Here is a 17,797-nt window from a genome sequence, read left to right as displayed (position 1 = left end):
CTCACAGATGGAGGGAAGGAGATGTGAAAGCCTGCGTCTATAAATAAGGTTCTCACGGGGAAACCACAGGGATGTGCTGTCCTTTACTGTCACTGCCGCTTTACCTCCCATGGTGTCAAATGTGAATATTTTACAACTTTTACCACCTCCTTTCTTTTTTTTAGAACTGCAGTTTTTCTTTTCTAGAGCTTTAGTTTGTAACTTGTGGACGCCATCGTCACATGACAAGGTTGAAAATCCTTCAAATGTGTTTTATAAAATAACTGTGCACAGATTTTGTTCATTGGTAATAAATTATGCACATGTATTTATTGCTTGATTTATTGATCTGAATAATATCCACTGTTACTGTTGCAGAAAAAGTGGTAAAAAGGGTTCAAAGTGTCAATATTGGAACAATTAGTTTAAAATGGCAAATATTGGGCATGACAAATGGTGATTGTGGTTAAATTAGCAAAAACAATCACGAAATATGGTGAAAAGAGGTTAATATATATATGACATTATGTGGAAAAGTAGTGGCAAGGGTTAATCAGTGTTGAACATGTCTTGAGAGTGAAAAAAAATGTGCATAAAGCCATTAAAATGTGTCATAAATGGGCGTAAAGTAGCAAAAATGCATTAAAAGAAGCAAAAACATGGCAAGAAAAAGTGATGAAAATAGGTCATAAAATGGAAAGTTTGGTGTATTTGCAGAAAAATGGTAAAAATAAGCAAAAATGAGCTCAAATTGTTTAGGCATCTGGTGACCCACTCACAGTATTAAACTCATGTTCATTCACAGGCCGAACACGTACACTTTGATCGCATTAGAAACACAGATTTTAGGCGGGAAAATGACATTTTGTTGATTTTGTGACCAATTTTTTATTCTTTTGAGGGAATTTAAAAAATGGGACTACTTTACAGTTTAAGAGCCTGTGTTCCACCATCTTCAAATAACAACTTGTGCTGCTTTTGGTTGCTCTAAAAAAAACAGATGTCGATGTAAACCTTTTATTTACAGAAAAAAGATAAAAACAGTTGTGACCCGAAAAATAATCAATGACCACATCGGGCGACAGTTCCAACTCTGAGGTCTGGTAGTAGACAATGAAGCAGAGAAGAAGAGCTCTCCTAAGGGACCTTTACTCTCCCTCAAACGGTGCGCTGACACGCTCTGGTGGCTGAAGTTAGCGAGTAAATCACAAACTGTTGAAGGACTCCCTTTTATCCTCAGGGTTTGTGCGTCTTCAACAGTCCATGACTTACTCTCAAACTAATTTACTAAGTGGTGATGAGTCCATACAGGCTGGAGATAGAAGGACGAGGAGGAAGAGGAGAACAAGGAGGGATGATGTGTCCACATGTCTATGACCGTGAATTCATTTATAAACCACTCTGAAGCTTCTAAGTGTTTGGAAATAAACTCATACAATAAATGAGTAGAGATGCACGATATTATAAGTGGCCCAGCAGATATGTCAAAAACATGTTCACAACTGGATGAAAGCATGAATATGTGTACATGGAGGCTTTTGTGTAGCTGAATCCATTTTTAATGGGATCCACACTGGTAAAACAATGGTTCCCACTCAAAAATCAAGAAATCCAAAATGGCCGCCATCGCTATTGGTTCTATTAGACATAAAAGTATGAGCTCAGTGGTCAACTATAGGTTTTCAGGGTCAAAGAATTTGATGATATATCTTTAAATAACATAAATTGTGCTCAGAGCAAGATCCAAGATGGCCGCCATCCGTATTTCACCCTTTCCATGTGTAAAGTGTTGTGGTGGCCATCTTATATCTTGCTCTGGATGCGATTTCCAGTGTTTAAGCTATTTCATGACAATCATTGTCCCAAAAACCCTACATTCCAGCACAAAGATCATGTTTCTACGTCTAACAGAATCAAAGTTATGCTGAGATTGAAATTTGCTATGTTTGGGTGGCGGCCATCTTGGATCTTGCTCTGAGCACAATTTAGGGTATTTTAACATATATTAATGAATTCCTTGACCCTGAAAACCTATAATTCTCCACAATCCTTACCATAGCTTCAGTTCTGTTAGATGTAGAAACATGATCTTTGTGCTGAAATGTAAGTTTTTGGTGCAACAACTGTCATAAAATAGCTTCAAATACTGTAAATTGCATCCAGAGCAAATTATAAGATGGTCGCCACAACACTTTACACATGAAATGTGTGAAATACAGATGACATGAATAAAGACTCACATGGCTGTTTTGGTTTAAATATCAAGCATTTACACATCATTTTTCACCCTGAATGGCAGGTCAGAGAGACAGAAATATCAATTCCCACCACAAAATATCATGATATGATGGACTTCATCTTCTGAAATGTAAATCTATCTCTGACTTGGTTAAATATCACACATTTACAACATATATTTCACTGTGAAACAGTTGGGCTAATGTTAGCTTTAGCATGTGTAGCAAAAATGCATGGATATGTCAAATCTCACACTACATAATCTTTACATAATTTCATCACAAAGCACAGAAATAGAGCCTTAATGACAATATTTAACTCTGTAAAGCGTATTAATCATGTTTGGAATGATTTCAGGTAGTTTAACAGCCTGTAATGAGTCTGATTATTAGAGAAAGACACATTTTACTTTTTTGTTCGATGCTGAGAAAAGTAAGGGCCAACATATCAAAGCGTGTACATTGATGAAAACAGTCAGACCAAAACCAGCTTACCTTAAAAATTAAATCCTTCTTCCCGTATCTCAGCTCCTTCAGTTGAGCCTGGATTTTTTTGGACTGCGAAGCAAAGATAAGAGAAAACAGTGTGTTAGCTTATTCACTGAAAGGAAATTGGTTTTAGATCAGGCAGCAGGAAGGAGTCCTAGGACCGCACACACACACCAACACAATGGTTACACACACACACGCAGTCTCGTTCATGTTATATCGTGTTTTTATTCCGTGTACAGTATTCCAGTGATTGTAGAGAATGGAACCAAACATAACACTAGAAAAAAACTACATTTCTTAAATATAACATGAGTGAGAATAGATTAGCTATAAACCAAAGTGGAAAAAGTTTGAAAAAAGTCATTTTTGGGGAAATAAATAGAAAGTAGAATTATTAAAAAAAAGTCAAAAAACCCAAAAAACACAGAGTAGCAGAACGACACGAAATGAGCAGAACATTTTAAATCCTTAAATGATTGAAAATGAGAAGGAAGAAAACACATTATTTAAATTATTAGAATAATGACCAATCTGAGCATTAACACAGGAAACAACACAGAGTTTGTGTTTTTCTTCATGCTTTGTTCATTATTAGTGTAGTTTTCTTTGTTTACAAAATCATGTTGTGAGTTTTTGAAGCTAAAATGTGTATTTCTGAATTGTTGTCGTGGATTTTTGTATTTTTCTGTCTTTTTGTGTTTAAATGGTTGGTTTATGTGTTTGTTGTTATTTTGTGCATGTTGGAAATCTTTTTGTGATATTTTGTTGTTATTTTGCGTACTTGTCTGTCTGTCGTTTTGTGTGTTTATGACATGTAAAATTATCATTTTTTTGTTTACTTTTCCTTTTCTGTTTCTCATTGGTTTTCATGTTCGTTTCACATTTACGTCCTGCTTGTTTTCATGTTTCCTTCTTGTGAACTTTTTGTTGGTTTGACGTTTGCTTTCTGTACATTTCTCATTTACTTCCTGTTTGTTTCCCATTATTTATTGGTTTTACGTTCGTTTCATATTTGGCTCTCATTCATTTTAGGTAAATTTAATTTTCCGCTCATTTCTCATTGGTTTCACATTTGGCTCTCGTTCATCTACTGTTTGTCTCCATGTTACGTTGGTTTCATGTTGCTTTTATGTTTTAATGTTAATCTTATTGGTTTCCTCTTCATTTCCTGCTTGTTTTCTGTCACTGTGGGCCCTTAACCTTTTTTTTTAAAGTTTGTTTACTATTCCTGTTCTGTTTCTCATTGGTTTTCATGTTCATTTGACGTTTGTTTTACATTTGGTTCTCGTTCATTTTAAGTACATTTCATCTTCAAATGTACTTTTCCACTTATGCCTTGTTTGCTTCACATTTGGTTCTGTTCCATTTAATGTTTGTCTCCATGTTACTTTGGTTTAATGTTGGTTTTATGTTTGTATCTCATTTGTTTCCTGTTTCTCACTTTATTTCCTCTTCGATTCCTCCTTGTTTGTCTTAAATCTCTTCTCACGTTTGTTTCACTTTGGTTAATTTTGTTGTGCTGTTTGTCTTCCTGTTAAAGGCAGAGCTTTTATGTTCTAATCCTTTCCAGTGGAACATTAGCGAGATCAGTCGTATTCTTCCTGTTCTTTAAACTTGAGTAAAGTCTGAAATATGTTCAGACCTTAGATGAAGATCCACGTTGGAAGTTTCCGGTGAAAGTTTGCTGTGCTCTCCATCACAGTGTGACACCTTCCTCTACACGTTTATCATTTATCACATACTTCAGTCCTCACCGACTCCTGCACTCGCAGAGGAAGAACTTTCCCGTTTATCTCGAGATCCTGACTTTCTCCTCTCCAACGATCTCCTATCCCAGGACTCCCATCACTGTCAGTGAGTGGGAGGAAGCTTTCAAAGAACAACCAGCAGCGTAGAGTGAGAACGTTAACCCTGAAGGTGTCAGCTCTGCCTCTCCATCCTTCAATACTTCAAATACACACTTCAGACGTGGAATATGCAAAACCTGTTGCTGTGAAGCAGAATCCACCGAGTGTTCTCATATTTATGCAAAGGGCCTCAGATTTTCATTCATCGCAGAAAACGTATGAGAAACTGTGAATTAATTTCCTAAAAAGGAATATTCATATTCTCATTACTTCTTAAAATAATTTTATATTTTTTCTGAACAAAAATTAATAAAATTTTGACCTGATACTGAATATATTCTCACATGCATGTTTTGGGACAATATCACACATGTCCAACATATTTTACCACTATAAAACAGCTGGGCTAATGTTAACTTTAGCATATATAGTTAAAGGCTGGAAGTTGTGCGATGCTAATCCCTGTTAGCCTGAAGCTAACAGGGATTATATTCCAAGATCACAGAAAACAGACAGAAATTAGTGAATTTACTTCGTAAAATATTATTTAGAATCAAAAAATTGTGAGAATAATTAATTATGCTCTGTAATTAATTAATCTGATTAATCTATTTTTTAATCGCACCTAAAAATTACTGAGAAACGCCCTCAACTTGAGGTATTTTCATTTAAATGACATTATTGTGGCAGATTAAAACAATGATATATAACAAAGTGTCTTTATAAAGTTATTTATTGTTTATTTTTAACAGACTTGATCAGATGCAGACGTAGACATTTACACAATAATATATTATAAATATAATAGAAAATACAAGTGAAATAAAATGTCATATGTAGTGCTATAAGTTAGCACATCATAAACAGTAAAAACACTTTTCTGACACCAAACCTGTTGCTTTTTCTCTTCTTCAGATAATAATATTTATCCAGTCAGTTTGTTCATTTGTCAAATGCTTGCGCACGTAGCAGCTAGCACTGTCAGTGCCAGCTGCTACACTGTCAGTGCTAGCTGCTACATGTTTAGCATTGAGGTGCTAGCGAAGGCTGCAAAGCTCCGGTGATAAGGCAAATTCTTTCTTGTACAATTTGCACAAAACTAAGCTTTAGTTTTCCATCTGGTGTTTTTAAAAGCCCAAATTTACGCAAACTAAGAGGAGCAGCTCGGCAGGTTCCCGTCTTTGATTGTAGTCTGTGCATCAGTATTATGGGTATACCGGGAACTCTTGAAATGAGAAGCTTCCGGCGTTATTTTTTTAAAGCGTTATTTTTTCCTGTAATTAATTAATCGCAATTAATGCGTTAAAGTGACAAATAATATAAAAATATATAATAATAATGTTTTTATGTATTATTTTAAACAAAATCAAGAGGAAATTGCAACCTCATGCTGAATACAGCCTCACATGCATATTTTGGTTTAAATATTACACATTCACATGTAATTTTTCACCCTGAATGGCTGGTCAGAGAAACAGAAAAGTGAATTCACACCACAAAATATTGGGATATGACAAACTTCACCTTCTGAAATGTAAATATATCTCTGACTAAACCCTCACCCACATGTTTTGCTAACCCAAATATTGTAGTTCTCATTATGTGCTCCTGTTGAGAAGATCGGGACTTATGGTGTTTGTTTTCACTCACCCTGTGAGAAGTTTGTAACGTTTGTGTGAAAGTTTTCGTTGCTGCTTTACAGTCAAAGTTGCTTTTTTTCAGGTTTTTTTTTCCTTCGAATTTTTTAGAGTTAGCTTCACACACAGTCGCACTAACGTCCTCTGATTAGTTTTCCAATCTTGTTCAAAGGAGCTGCTGTGTGGTTTAGTGTCTCACACACACACACACACACACACACACACACACACACACACACACACACACACACACACACACACACGCACACACACACACACACACACGAGCATAAACTATTAATCCCAGGTTTGTTTATAGGAAGGCGGAGCCTCTCTCTGTGACTCCAACAAGGACAAAGATCTTATATTGATGTCAGATGAACTCCTGCGTGCAGTAATTGTTCATCACTTGTGTTGAATAACAAAGGACAGCCTGACGACAAACTCCATGATCAATAAAAACACTGTTTGAATGTGGAAAGGAAGCTAAGACATGAGGTCCTGAAGGTTAGCTCAGAACCAGCAGCTCCAGCAGCTCCTGGTACTCCAAATAAAAAGACTGATGTTGTTTTGCAGAGAGCTGAAGCTCTTTATGCTTTAAATCACAGAGAGAGACGAGCTGACCTTCAACTTCAATATCTGAGGGGTATTCCATAAAGGAGGGTTAACAAACTCTGAGTCTATCCATAAACTCTGGGTCAACAAACCCAGCGATGGGAAACTCTGGGTATCTGGTTCCATTACAACTGGTATGAAGTGGGTCAATCAACCCAGAGTATGAAAACCTTGGGTTAATTAAGTGCAAGCCCACGATAAAAAGCCATCATTAATGGAGTATAGATTACTAGAGCAGCCATGGCAACCACCCGGAAGAGAATGATTTATTCACCCCTATGAATGAAATAAGCCGGTGTTTGTGGAATATGAGGCTGTTCTAAAGGTGCGTTCACTAAGAACGCCACTTCAGTGACTATAGTCTTTTAAATCGCCTGTGATTAGTCCCGCTTTTTGGTCACTTCATCATTTCATCGCTTTAACACTATGATAATTATACATTCATGGGACTCTTTGATATATGCTCAGCTAATATGATTGGTTGCTACGTGCTAAGCTAACTCAAACATATGTAAACATATAAAAGCAAATGGTATGCTCCAAGCTAACCAAACATATGGGAGTGGTTGCAAAGTGCTAAGCTAACGCAAACGTATAGGACTGGTCACTGTGCTAAGCTAAAAAACATGTGAGAGTGGTCGCTAGATGCTAAGCTAACCCAAACATGTGACTGGTTGCTTTGTGCTAAGCTAACGCCAACATCTGGGACTGGTCGCTACGTGCTAAGCTAATTAAACATGTTGGACTTTTTGCTACATGCTAAGCTAACCAAACATGTTGGACTTGTCGCAACGTGCTAAGCTAACCAAACATGTTGAACTTTTCGCTATATGCTAAGCTAACCAAACACGATGGACTTGACGCTACGTGCTAAACTAACCAAACGTGTTTGATTTTTTGCTACATGCTAACTAGCCAAACATTTTGGACTCGTCGCTACGTGCTAAGCTAACCAAACTTGTTGGACTTTTCACTACATGCTAAGTTAACCCAAACATATGGGACGGGGAGAACATGCTAATGTGCTAATGGCTAACCACCACTGTGCTCCCTCATTGCAGTTCTATTTTTTTATCTTTGTAAAAGCACTTTGAGCTCCATTATTTGTATCGAAAGTGTTTTTAACAAATAAAAATTTATTGATGAAGTTAATAAACAACAATAGTCCCAAAAGACTTAAAATTGTAAAAAAAAAACATATTGAAGAACACGCAAAAGGACCACAAAAAGACAATATAAAAAAAAAAACACCAAAGCGACACATTTACCGTCTCCAGAAAGACACAAAACCACAACAATAACACACAAAATTATCATAAACACAAAAACTCTCTTCTATAATTCAAAGACACCGTAAACATGACAGAGTTTGTACAGAATATGAAACGGTCGCTGCACAGACAGCAGCTGTTTCAATAATAGAGTGACTGTTCCTGTGTGGTGAAGAAGAAGAAGAAGAAGAAGAAGAAGAAGAAGAAGAAGAAGAAGAAGAAGAAGAAGAAGAAGAAGAAGAAGAAGAAGAAGAAGAAGAAGAAGAAGAAGAAGAAAGAAGAAGGAGGAAGAAGAAGAAGAAGAAGAAGAAGAAGAGAAGAAGAAAAGAAGAAGAAGAAGAAGAAGGATGATATTTCAGAGTAAAGTGCTGATGTCTGTGTGTGTGTGGGAGGTTCCTGCCTTTCATTTAAATGAGACATGTTGATAGAAAAGCTTCGCTGCCTTCGGGAAGGTCCACCCCCACCCCCCCCCCATCCTACCCCTTCCTTTTCCTCCTCTACCTCAGCGCTAGCAGTAGCAGTGCCTACATAAGCTCACTGTGCAGTGAAAGACTCTATAGCTATGATATGATGCTCTGCTCTGAGCTGCATGAATATAAAGCAGATGTTTGACACTGACTTCAGAGCTCGCTGCGTTACACCGCCCTGCAGCAGTGGGAGGAGCTCCGTGTGCGCTGCTATACATCAACAACAAAAACAAAAACAAAAACAGCAGCAGCACCAATAACAACAGCACTCAGGACGCCTGCACTATGAAGCTGGATTTCCTCTTATCACAATGAAGACGTTTCTATCCTTATTAATAAAATGCAGTTGGTCACAATGTTTGAACACGCCCATTTTTAGAAAAATTAACAATGAAATGAACAATCTGGGTCTGATCTGTATGAAACTTCAAACCAAGCCAACATAAGTCAGTCAAATTTATTAAAGTTGGTAAATTACAAACCAAGATGTGAGTTTGATCCTGATCTACTCCAAAAATGTAACAGAATCTTCCACGACCTAAGGTCTGTCTTTGGTTCACATGTGGTCAAAATCCGTTTGGACGTGATCCTGCTATCAGACAAACAAAGGAACGCCCAAAATCTAAAACATTTCTTCCTTATCCCATTTCCTGAAAATTGCATCAAATTACGTCCATTAGTTTTTGAGTAGCAAATATATACAGTACGTCTGCAAAAACAAAACCTTCTTGGTGGAGGTAAAAACAACAAAATAATAATCAGAGGACTATAAAATTACAAAAAAAAACAGAAACATGTACAAAATAACGACAAAAACATACAAAATAAGAACAAAAATACAAAAAACTGCATTTCTGGAGTGTGTAAATATTAAATTAATGACAATAATTAGTTGAACAGCCTGTAATGACGTCTGATTACGTCTGATCGACTCTAAAGAATCGTAGTATTTGTTGTAAAATTATTAAAAAAAAAACAACAACAACACTGCCCTCACACGGCACCGCCCAACAAATCGTTGATTCCTGTGTGTGTGTGTGTGTGTGTGTGTGTGTGTGTGTGTGTGTGTGTGTGTGTGTGTGTGTGTGTACTAAATCATGTGATGGTGACAGTTCGATGCTCTGCAGCTTTCTCCGTTACACACTGATTTATAGAAGGACCAGCGCACGTTAATAAACGTGCACGTGTAAATATATGTGAATACACAAACGCTGCCATAAAAACAACACGTTATGATAAACAAGAAGAGCAGCAGGAGGAGGAGATTGAAGGTGCAATAAACCATCAGGCTGTCACTGTGGGTCACATGGTCAGAGAGAACCAATAGGAGTGTCTTACCTCCTCAGCGTGGGCGTCACAGAGTTTGTTCCCTGACAGGAGTTTGTTCTTCAGGCTCTTATTCTGAAAATAGAGAGAGAAGTTCTGATGAAGAACGTTCTAAGTGTAGAACATGTTCTCACAGCGACAATGGATTCATTTCAGCTGCTGCACAAACCAGCTGCAGCCATTGGTCAGTAGGTCTGTAGGCCAATGGGTAGGTCTGTAAGTTGGTCAGTAGGTCTGTAGGCCAATGGGTAGGTCTGTAAGTTGGTCAGTAGGCCAATGGGTAGGTCTGTAAGTTGGTCAGTAGGTCTGTAGGCCAATGGGTAGGTCTGTAAGTTGGTCAGTAGGCCAATGGGTAGGTCTGTAAGTTGGTCAGTAGGTCTGTAGGCCAATGGGTAGGTCTGTAAGTTAGTCAGTAGGTCTGTAGGCCAATGGGTAGGTCTGTAAGTTGGTCAGTAGGTCTGTAGGCCAATGGGTAGGTCTGTAAGTTGGTCAGTAGGTCTGTAGGCCAATGGGTAGGTCTGTAAGTTGGTCAGTAGGTCTGTAGGCCAATGGGTAGGTCTGTAAGTTGGTCAGTAGGCCAATGGGTAGGTCTGTAAGTTGGTCAGTAGGCCAATGGGTAGGTCTGTAAGTTGGTCAGTAGGTCTGTAGGCCAATGGGTAGGTCTGTAAGTTGGTCAGTAGGTCTGTAGGCCAATGGGTAGGTCTGTAAGTTGGTCAGTAGGTCTGTAGGTCAGTAAATCAGTTGGTTGATCATTAGATCAATATGTAGGTCAGTGGGTATGTACTGTAGATAGGTCAGTAGGTATGTACTGTAGATAGGTCAGTGGGTATGTACTGTAGATAGGTCAGTGGGTATGTACTGTAGATAGGTCAGTAGGTATGTACTGTAGATAGGTCAGTAGGTATGTACTGTAGATAGGTTAGTAGGTATGTACTGTAGATAGGTTAGTAGGTATGTACTGTAGATAGGTCAGTGGGTAGGTAGATAGGTCAGTAGGTATGTACTGTAGATAGGTCAGTGGGTATGTACTGTAGATAGGTCAGTGGGTAGGTAGATAGGTCAGTAGGTATGTACTGTAGATAGGTCAGTGGGTATGTACTGTAGATAGGTCAGTGGGTATGTACTGTAGATAGGTCAGTAGGTATGTACTGTAGATAGGTCAGTAGGTATGTACTGTAGATAGGTCAGTAGGTATGTACTGTAGATAGGTTAGTAGGTATGTACTGTAGATAGGTCAGTGGGTAGGTAGATAGGTCAGTAGGATACATGGGTGAAGTTTGGTACAAAGTGTGTAGACAACCAGACTATAGATGTAGAATAAATAGATTTGAGTTCAGTGATCAATGAAAACTAAGGTTCTAACGTCACGTTCACACCAAACTGAAGTCGCCCATGATGAGTCGCTTAAACACTGTCACACTTGTTGGTCACTTCATCGCTCCAGTGACGACCGGGGAATAGTATGAATAGTATGAATAGTATTAATAGTGTGAATAGTATGAATAGTATGAATAGTGTGAATAGTATGAATAGTATGAATAGTATGAATAGTGTGAATAGTATAAATAGTGTGAATAGTATGAATAGTATGAATAGTATGAATAGTGTGAATAGTATGAATAGTATGAATAGTGTGAATAGTGTGAATAGTATGAATAGTATGAATAGTGTGAATAGTATAAATAGTGTGAATAGTATAAATAGTGTGAATAGTATAAATGGTGTGAATAGTATAAATGGTGTGAATAGTATGAATAGTGTGAATAGTGTGAATAGTATAAATAGTGTGAATAGTGTGAATGGTATGAATAGTATGAATAGTATGAATAGTGTGAATAGTATGAATAGTGTGAATAGTATAAATAGTGTGAATAGTGTGAATAGTGTGAATGGTATGAATGGTATGAATAGTATGAATAGTATAAATAGTGTGAATAGTGTGAATAGTATGAATAGTGTGAATAGTGTGAATAGTGTGAATAGTATAAATAGTGTGAATAGTATAAATGGTGTGAATAGTATAAATGGTGTGAATAGTATGAATAGTATAAATAGTGTGAATAGTATAAATAGTGTGAATAGTATAAATGGTGTGAATAGTATAAATGGTGTGAATAGTATAAATGGTGTGAATAGTGTGAATAGTATGAATAGTATGAATAGTGTGAATAGTATAAATAGTGTGAATAGTATAAATAGTGTGAATAGTATGAATAGTGTGAATAGTATGAATAGTGTGAATAGTATGAATAGTGTGAATAGTGTGAATAGTATAAATAGTGTGAATAGTGTGAATGGTATGAATAGTATGAATAGTATGAATAGTGTGAATAGTATGAATAGTGTGAATAGTATAAATAGTGTGAATAGTGTGAATAGTGTGAATGGTATGAATGGTATGAATAGTGTGAATAGTATAAATAGTGTGAATAGTATGAGTGAAACTCATCACTGATTAAATGGAGCGACACAGCGTCGCTCAAAGTCGTTTGGAAAGTTCACAGTTTTAAACTTTGAGCGACTCAGGACGTGTGAGTCGCGTCGGTTGAAGTCGCGTCATTTACATCGATTTTAAATGTAACCTAGTTTCCAGAGTCACTGAAGTATCGTTAGGTGTGGACACAGCTTTAGAACTTGATCCTCACAACAGAGTCTAACATCAGACCAAAATATAAAAACAACAGATCTAAGTCAGGATTTCTACAGCTGAACCCTCAGGAGGACGTGATGGACATGATGATGATGATGATGAAGATGCTCAGCGTGGGTTGAACTCAGAGCACGGCCTGTTTCAGACAGCAGTGTTTACTGTGCGTGTGTGTGTGTGTGTTCTTCTTAAAGGTCACACAGCGTTTCTGAGACAAACCTCAGTCGACCCTGACGACATCATCACAGATGTGAGTGACAGAGAGACCTCAATAGCCAATCAGAGGAGAGAGAATCGTCCTCCTTTGATTGTTTATTAGTGAGGATAGAGGAGACATCTTCACTGTTATTATACCTTTTTTCTCCGTTTTAACCCCTTCATCCCCAGCTGTTCTTCAACTGATTTAAACCTGTAACATGTTCAGTTACTACCTTCAACACATTTCAACCTTTTTTAAACCTTATTGCTAATATTCAGCTAATGCTAGATTAATGCTATTGTTAGGCTAATGCTAACACTATGCTAATGCTAGTGGTACGCTAATGCTAGCTAATGCTAACAATAATATGAATGTTAATGCTGAGCTAATGCTTGCTAATGCTAACAATAATGTGAACGTTAATGCTAGCTAATGCTAGGCTAATGCTGTGCAACGTGGGCCAGCAGTTGCATCTTCACGTGCATTTTCTTCAGGGAGAGCAGATATTCTAGTTGTTATTAATATTATTATTGGACTACAGAGAAAAACAGGATGGTGGTTTACATCCCTCCCTGAACTTACTGTCACCTCTACACGTACACGCACACGCACACGCACTAACACACACACAGTGTGACCTCCTCTGAGGGACACACAGCTGTTATAAAGCAGACATCATGGCAGTGTGTGTGTGTGTGTGTGTGTGTGTGTGTGTGTGTGTGTGTGTGTGTGTGTGTGTGTGTGTGTGTGTGTGTGTGTGTGTGTGTGTGTGCGTGCGCGTGTGTGTGTGTGTGTGTGTGTGTGTGTGTGTGTTAGGGTGAATCACAGTGAGGATGAGCCTTATGGTACTTCTTATTTTTCCTTTTTAATTTTTTTATTGTCATTTTTTGTTATTGTTTTATTAATTCTCAATTGTATATTTATTCTCTTTATTTTTTAGTTTGTGTAGTCCACTAATTATTTGTTTTTCTTGCTAATTCTGATTTGTTTGTTTAAATTGTTGTTTATTTTTTTTAAATTCTTTGTTAAAAAATAAAAATAAATATATATATGTATATTTTTTTTCTAAATTAAAATATGTAAATTTTTAGCATTTTTCTTAACTTTTAAAAACATTTTTATTTTATTTTTTTGATTAATTATTGTGTTACTTTTTGTTCTCTCTTTATTATATGTAATTTATGTATAAAATACTATTTTATATTTGATTCATTCATTTCTGCACTAAAAATATAAAGCCCAGCGTAGCGTCAACGCTCTGACGTCACGGCTCGTGTTGACATTTTCACTTCCCGCTCGTCGACTCACGCCCGTCCTTTTGGCTGCCAGAGGACGAGAGGCGATGATGTCACAACGTGTTTCAGCCTCAAAGGTCGATGACATTCATCAGAGACGAAGCCTCGCTGTGACATTTCAGAGCTTCATCAGAGGTCAGAGGTGACAGAAGGAGCAGATGCTTGGAGGCTTTTATTTCTCCCAAAACATCTCCCACAGCATGATGCCGTCACCGCCATGCTTTACTATTAGCCTGGTGACGACTGGTTTACTCCAAACGATTGTTCTTCAGGAAAAAATAAAGAAGGGCTTGTGTATTTTGAAAATATTTAACTCTCATTTTATGCGACTTTGGAATTATTTTGTGTAATTCTTGAGTAATTTTTGGTGTTGTTTTGTGTTTCCGGAGTCCTTCTATGTATTGTAGTTTTGGGATTTATTTTTGTTGTCCTTTTATGTACTGTATCTTTAAAGGGGACATATCATGCTAAATCCACTTTTTTAGCCCTTAAATGCATTTTGTTGTATATTTAGAGTGTTTAGAAGTACAGAAAAGTTCAAATTAGTCTCTTCAGGTGCTCCGTAGATATCTTTATATTCTGTTTTGATCATATTTTTCAATCTGTTTAGATTTTTCTATTCTCTATTACGTTTGTTGAACAATAACGTCACAGTATTTGCAGCAGAACTGCCAAATTAGGACATCCACTCCAGGCCCAACACTTTGAGCAATCCGCCATTTTTATTTCTCGCTTTTATTTTGTAGTCCAAGCTCAAGGATGCAGAAGTTACGAGAGGATAAGTCAAAATGTTGGGTTGTTGGATGTAGTAACCCACACGCTTCATTACACCATCTCCCAGCATCAGAACCTTTTCAAAGTGCCTGGTTGAGTTTTATTTTTTATGGAAATGTACCACATCTGTGGATAAGGTCATTTTTGTGTGTGAAGCACTTAAAGGATGACTGCTTCATCAACCTCCACCAGTATAAAGAAGGATTTACAGAAAGACTTTGTCTGGTTGAGGGTTCAATTCCTTCTATCTTTGGAGACGATGAACAGAGCACTTCGGTAAGCTGTAAATAACGCTAAAAAGTGTGATGATAAGACGTCCCTGTCATTGTTTTGTTAGCATTAGCAGTTGCACCGTCTTCATATGTTAGCGCTGTGTGCTCGTTTTAGATCCTTGATGATATGGCCTACGTGATTTAATTTAAGTCTAAAGTTTTTATTAGTCATTTCATTTTGACGTTTTTGTCTCTGAAAAGACTGTATTAAAATGCATTTCGTGACGTTAGCTTGGCGCTAGCGTTAGCTCGGTGCTTGTGTTAGCTCACTTGTTAGGGTTCTGCAGGTTCATCATCTTCATTTTATCTTTTTGTGTACTATTTTTGTCATTTCTATTTTCATTGTTATGCTATATTGTCCTCTGTACATTTTTCCATTATTTTATGTTTCTGAAATTTTTTTTGTGTATTTTTGGAAATTTTGTGTTTTTTATTGTTGTGTTTTTATGGTTCATATTTGTCATTTTGTGTGTTTTGGGAGTTTTTCTGTGTAATTTTTAATTATTTTTAGACTTGTGTATCTTTGCTGTGGATTAAGGTCTGTTTTTATTGTTTTGGCACTCATTGTCATCGCTGTCATCATGTTGTAGTTTTATCTCAGGGTTGTTGTGTTGAGTTTTTGTTGCCTTGTTTGTTTGTTTTTGATGTAAATTTTCAGAGTTTTAATGAGTCAATAAAAAGTGTAATCAAAGGACTTTTCCTGTGACTTTAAGCCATATTATTCTAGTCGTCCTTCCTCAGGGACAGACCTGTCGTCCTCCTGCTGTCTTCGATGTGTGATGAGCTCCATCGATCAGAGCGTCTAATCACAGCTGATCTTTATCAGCCAACACTGGCCTTATGTCAAGGATCATTTTATTAATTTAGCCTCGATCGTCTCCACAATCAAAGCAATAAATGCTGACGGACCAACGACAGGAAGGAAGGAAGTGTTTATTCATCAAGGACACACACAGTTTATTAGACGACATCATCAGCTCACCTGTCGCACACAACAACACAACATCACCACAGCAACAACACACACAAGAAGACAGAAACACATAAAATAACAACAAATATACACAAAAACACACAAAGTTACACTGAAAATAAGACAAAATGAAAACAAAATTACCCACATGATACAAAAAATAAAAAATAAAGTCATCAAAAAGTCACAAATATACATCAGAAATGCACAAAAATGACAACAATAATGAGAGATGTGAGTCCCTGGGCCCACACGCAGCCAAGTGCGCCCCCAAAAGTAAAGATAAAAAACATTTATGACAAAAGCACATGAGATGGTGACAAAAATACAGAAAAATTTACAAATGACAACAAAAGTACATAAAATCGATGCCAAATAAACAAAAAAATGACAGAAAAACACTGAGGAAATAAGAAAAATGTTGAAAATGACATAACGCTGACATTAATGTTGATCATGTGACCCTCAGATAACATGTTTGTGGCTCCGCCCACTGTGATAAAAGTGGATAGTCTCAGGGGGGAGGAGCTAAAGTGAACTCCATTATTTCTACGACATGTCAGAAATGTTTGAAATGAGTGATGTAAATGTAATGAAAGTTGAATCAAACCGACTAAAGCTTATATCTCTGTGTGTCCTTGAATCAGTGCAGCATTAGGAGCAGTTTGCATGTTCTCACTCACCTCCTGCTGCAGGTCTTTGATGATCTTAGTTTTCTTCTCCATCTCAACCTTCAGGAACTTCATCTGACGAGAGAGACACATTATTAGCATCTACTGTGTGTGTGTGTGTGTGTGTGTGTGTACCTCTGAGACAATAGAGATTCAGCTGATCCATCCATTCATACATCATACATCCATCCATCCATCCATCTATTGAAGATCAAAGCTGAAGCAAAAGTGATGAAACCTTTGATGTTCCTTGTGTTATTTGTCCTTTAGTTTATGTTTATGTTGTGTGTGTTGTGTTTATAGATTTCACACATTGCGGACACTTTATCCCCCTGAAGGACCTTCCTGTTCACGCTGATCAATAAAGTTGATCTCAAGAACAGCTGAGGAAAACGAGTGCAGACAAGTTTTTTAAAGCAGAAAAATGATCAAAGATCGTCTGTAAAAACAGGTGGAAACACCAGTGTGAGTTATTCTCTTTAATTTAACCAGCATGAGGAGAGACGTCACACACGTGCACTGAATCACACACACAGTCATAAACACACACACATGATAGTATTTATATGATTAATCTGATGATAATGATCATTATAAACACAAATTTGTAAAATAATGTGTCAAATGACTGATTTCTGTAAACAGGAGTGCCAAGTGTTGCCAGATAAAGAAGAATTAAAAGAGATAAATCATGGTTAAAAAAAACAATCCATCCATCTTTCATCATAATCATAAAAAACAATACAACAAAATCAACTGAAAATGTCATGAAAAAAACACAAAGAATGACACAAAATGTGTACAAAAGCTCACAAAGTGACTGAGAGATTAGAGTCAGAGTCCTGTTGTTGAGTATTGACTAGTTTAAAATACCTACACTGCTGCTGAGTGACTCCGGTGGTGTATATGAAACCAGCTGGTGGCCAGGTGTTCGCTGTCATCAGTTAACACAGTCACCAGTTTGATCAGTGCACTATTATGATTATTGATGTTGATCATTCATTGGCTCTCCTGATGTTTGGTGGGTGGGGCTAAACCACGTCCCACTGCGTCGGATGCACCGCGGGTTGAAGAACGTTTATCATCCGCTCAGTG

The 17,797-nt window shown here is 37.2% G+C and overlaps 1 protein-coding gene across 1 annotated transcript in view; it reads right to left on the bottom strand.

Annotated features, from left to right (window-relative positions):
* luzp2 (leucine zipper protein 2) overlaps positions 1 to 17,797 on the bottom strand; it is a 117,354-nt gene that overhangs the window by 17,610 nt on the left and 81,947 nt on the right. Inside the window, exons 5-7 of the mRNA XM_028443322.1 lie at positions 16,715 to 16,777; positions 9,884 to 9,946; positions 2,712 to 2,774 (exon numbers count right to left, since the gene is read on the bottom strand). Coding sequence (XP_028299123.1) covers positions 2,712 to 2,774; positions 9,884 to 9,946; positions 16,715 to 16,777 — 189 coding nt within the window. The remainder of the gene's footprint in view (positions 1 to 2,711; positions 2,775 to 9,883; positions 9,947 to 16,714; positions 16,778 to 17,797) is intronic.

Source organism: Gouania willdenowi, chromosome 3, assembly GCF_900634775.1.
Source record: "Gouania willdenowi chromosome 3, fGouWil2.1, whole genome shotgun sequence".
NCBI lineage: Eukaryota > Metazoa > Chordata > Actinopteri > Blenniiformes > Gobiesocidae > Gouania > Gouania willdenowi.
This window is presented reverse-complemented; position numbering and strand designations above follow the sequence as displayed.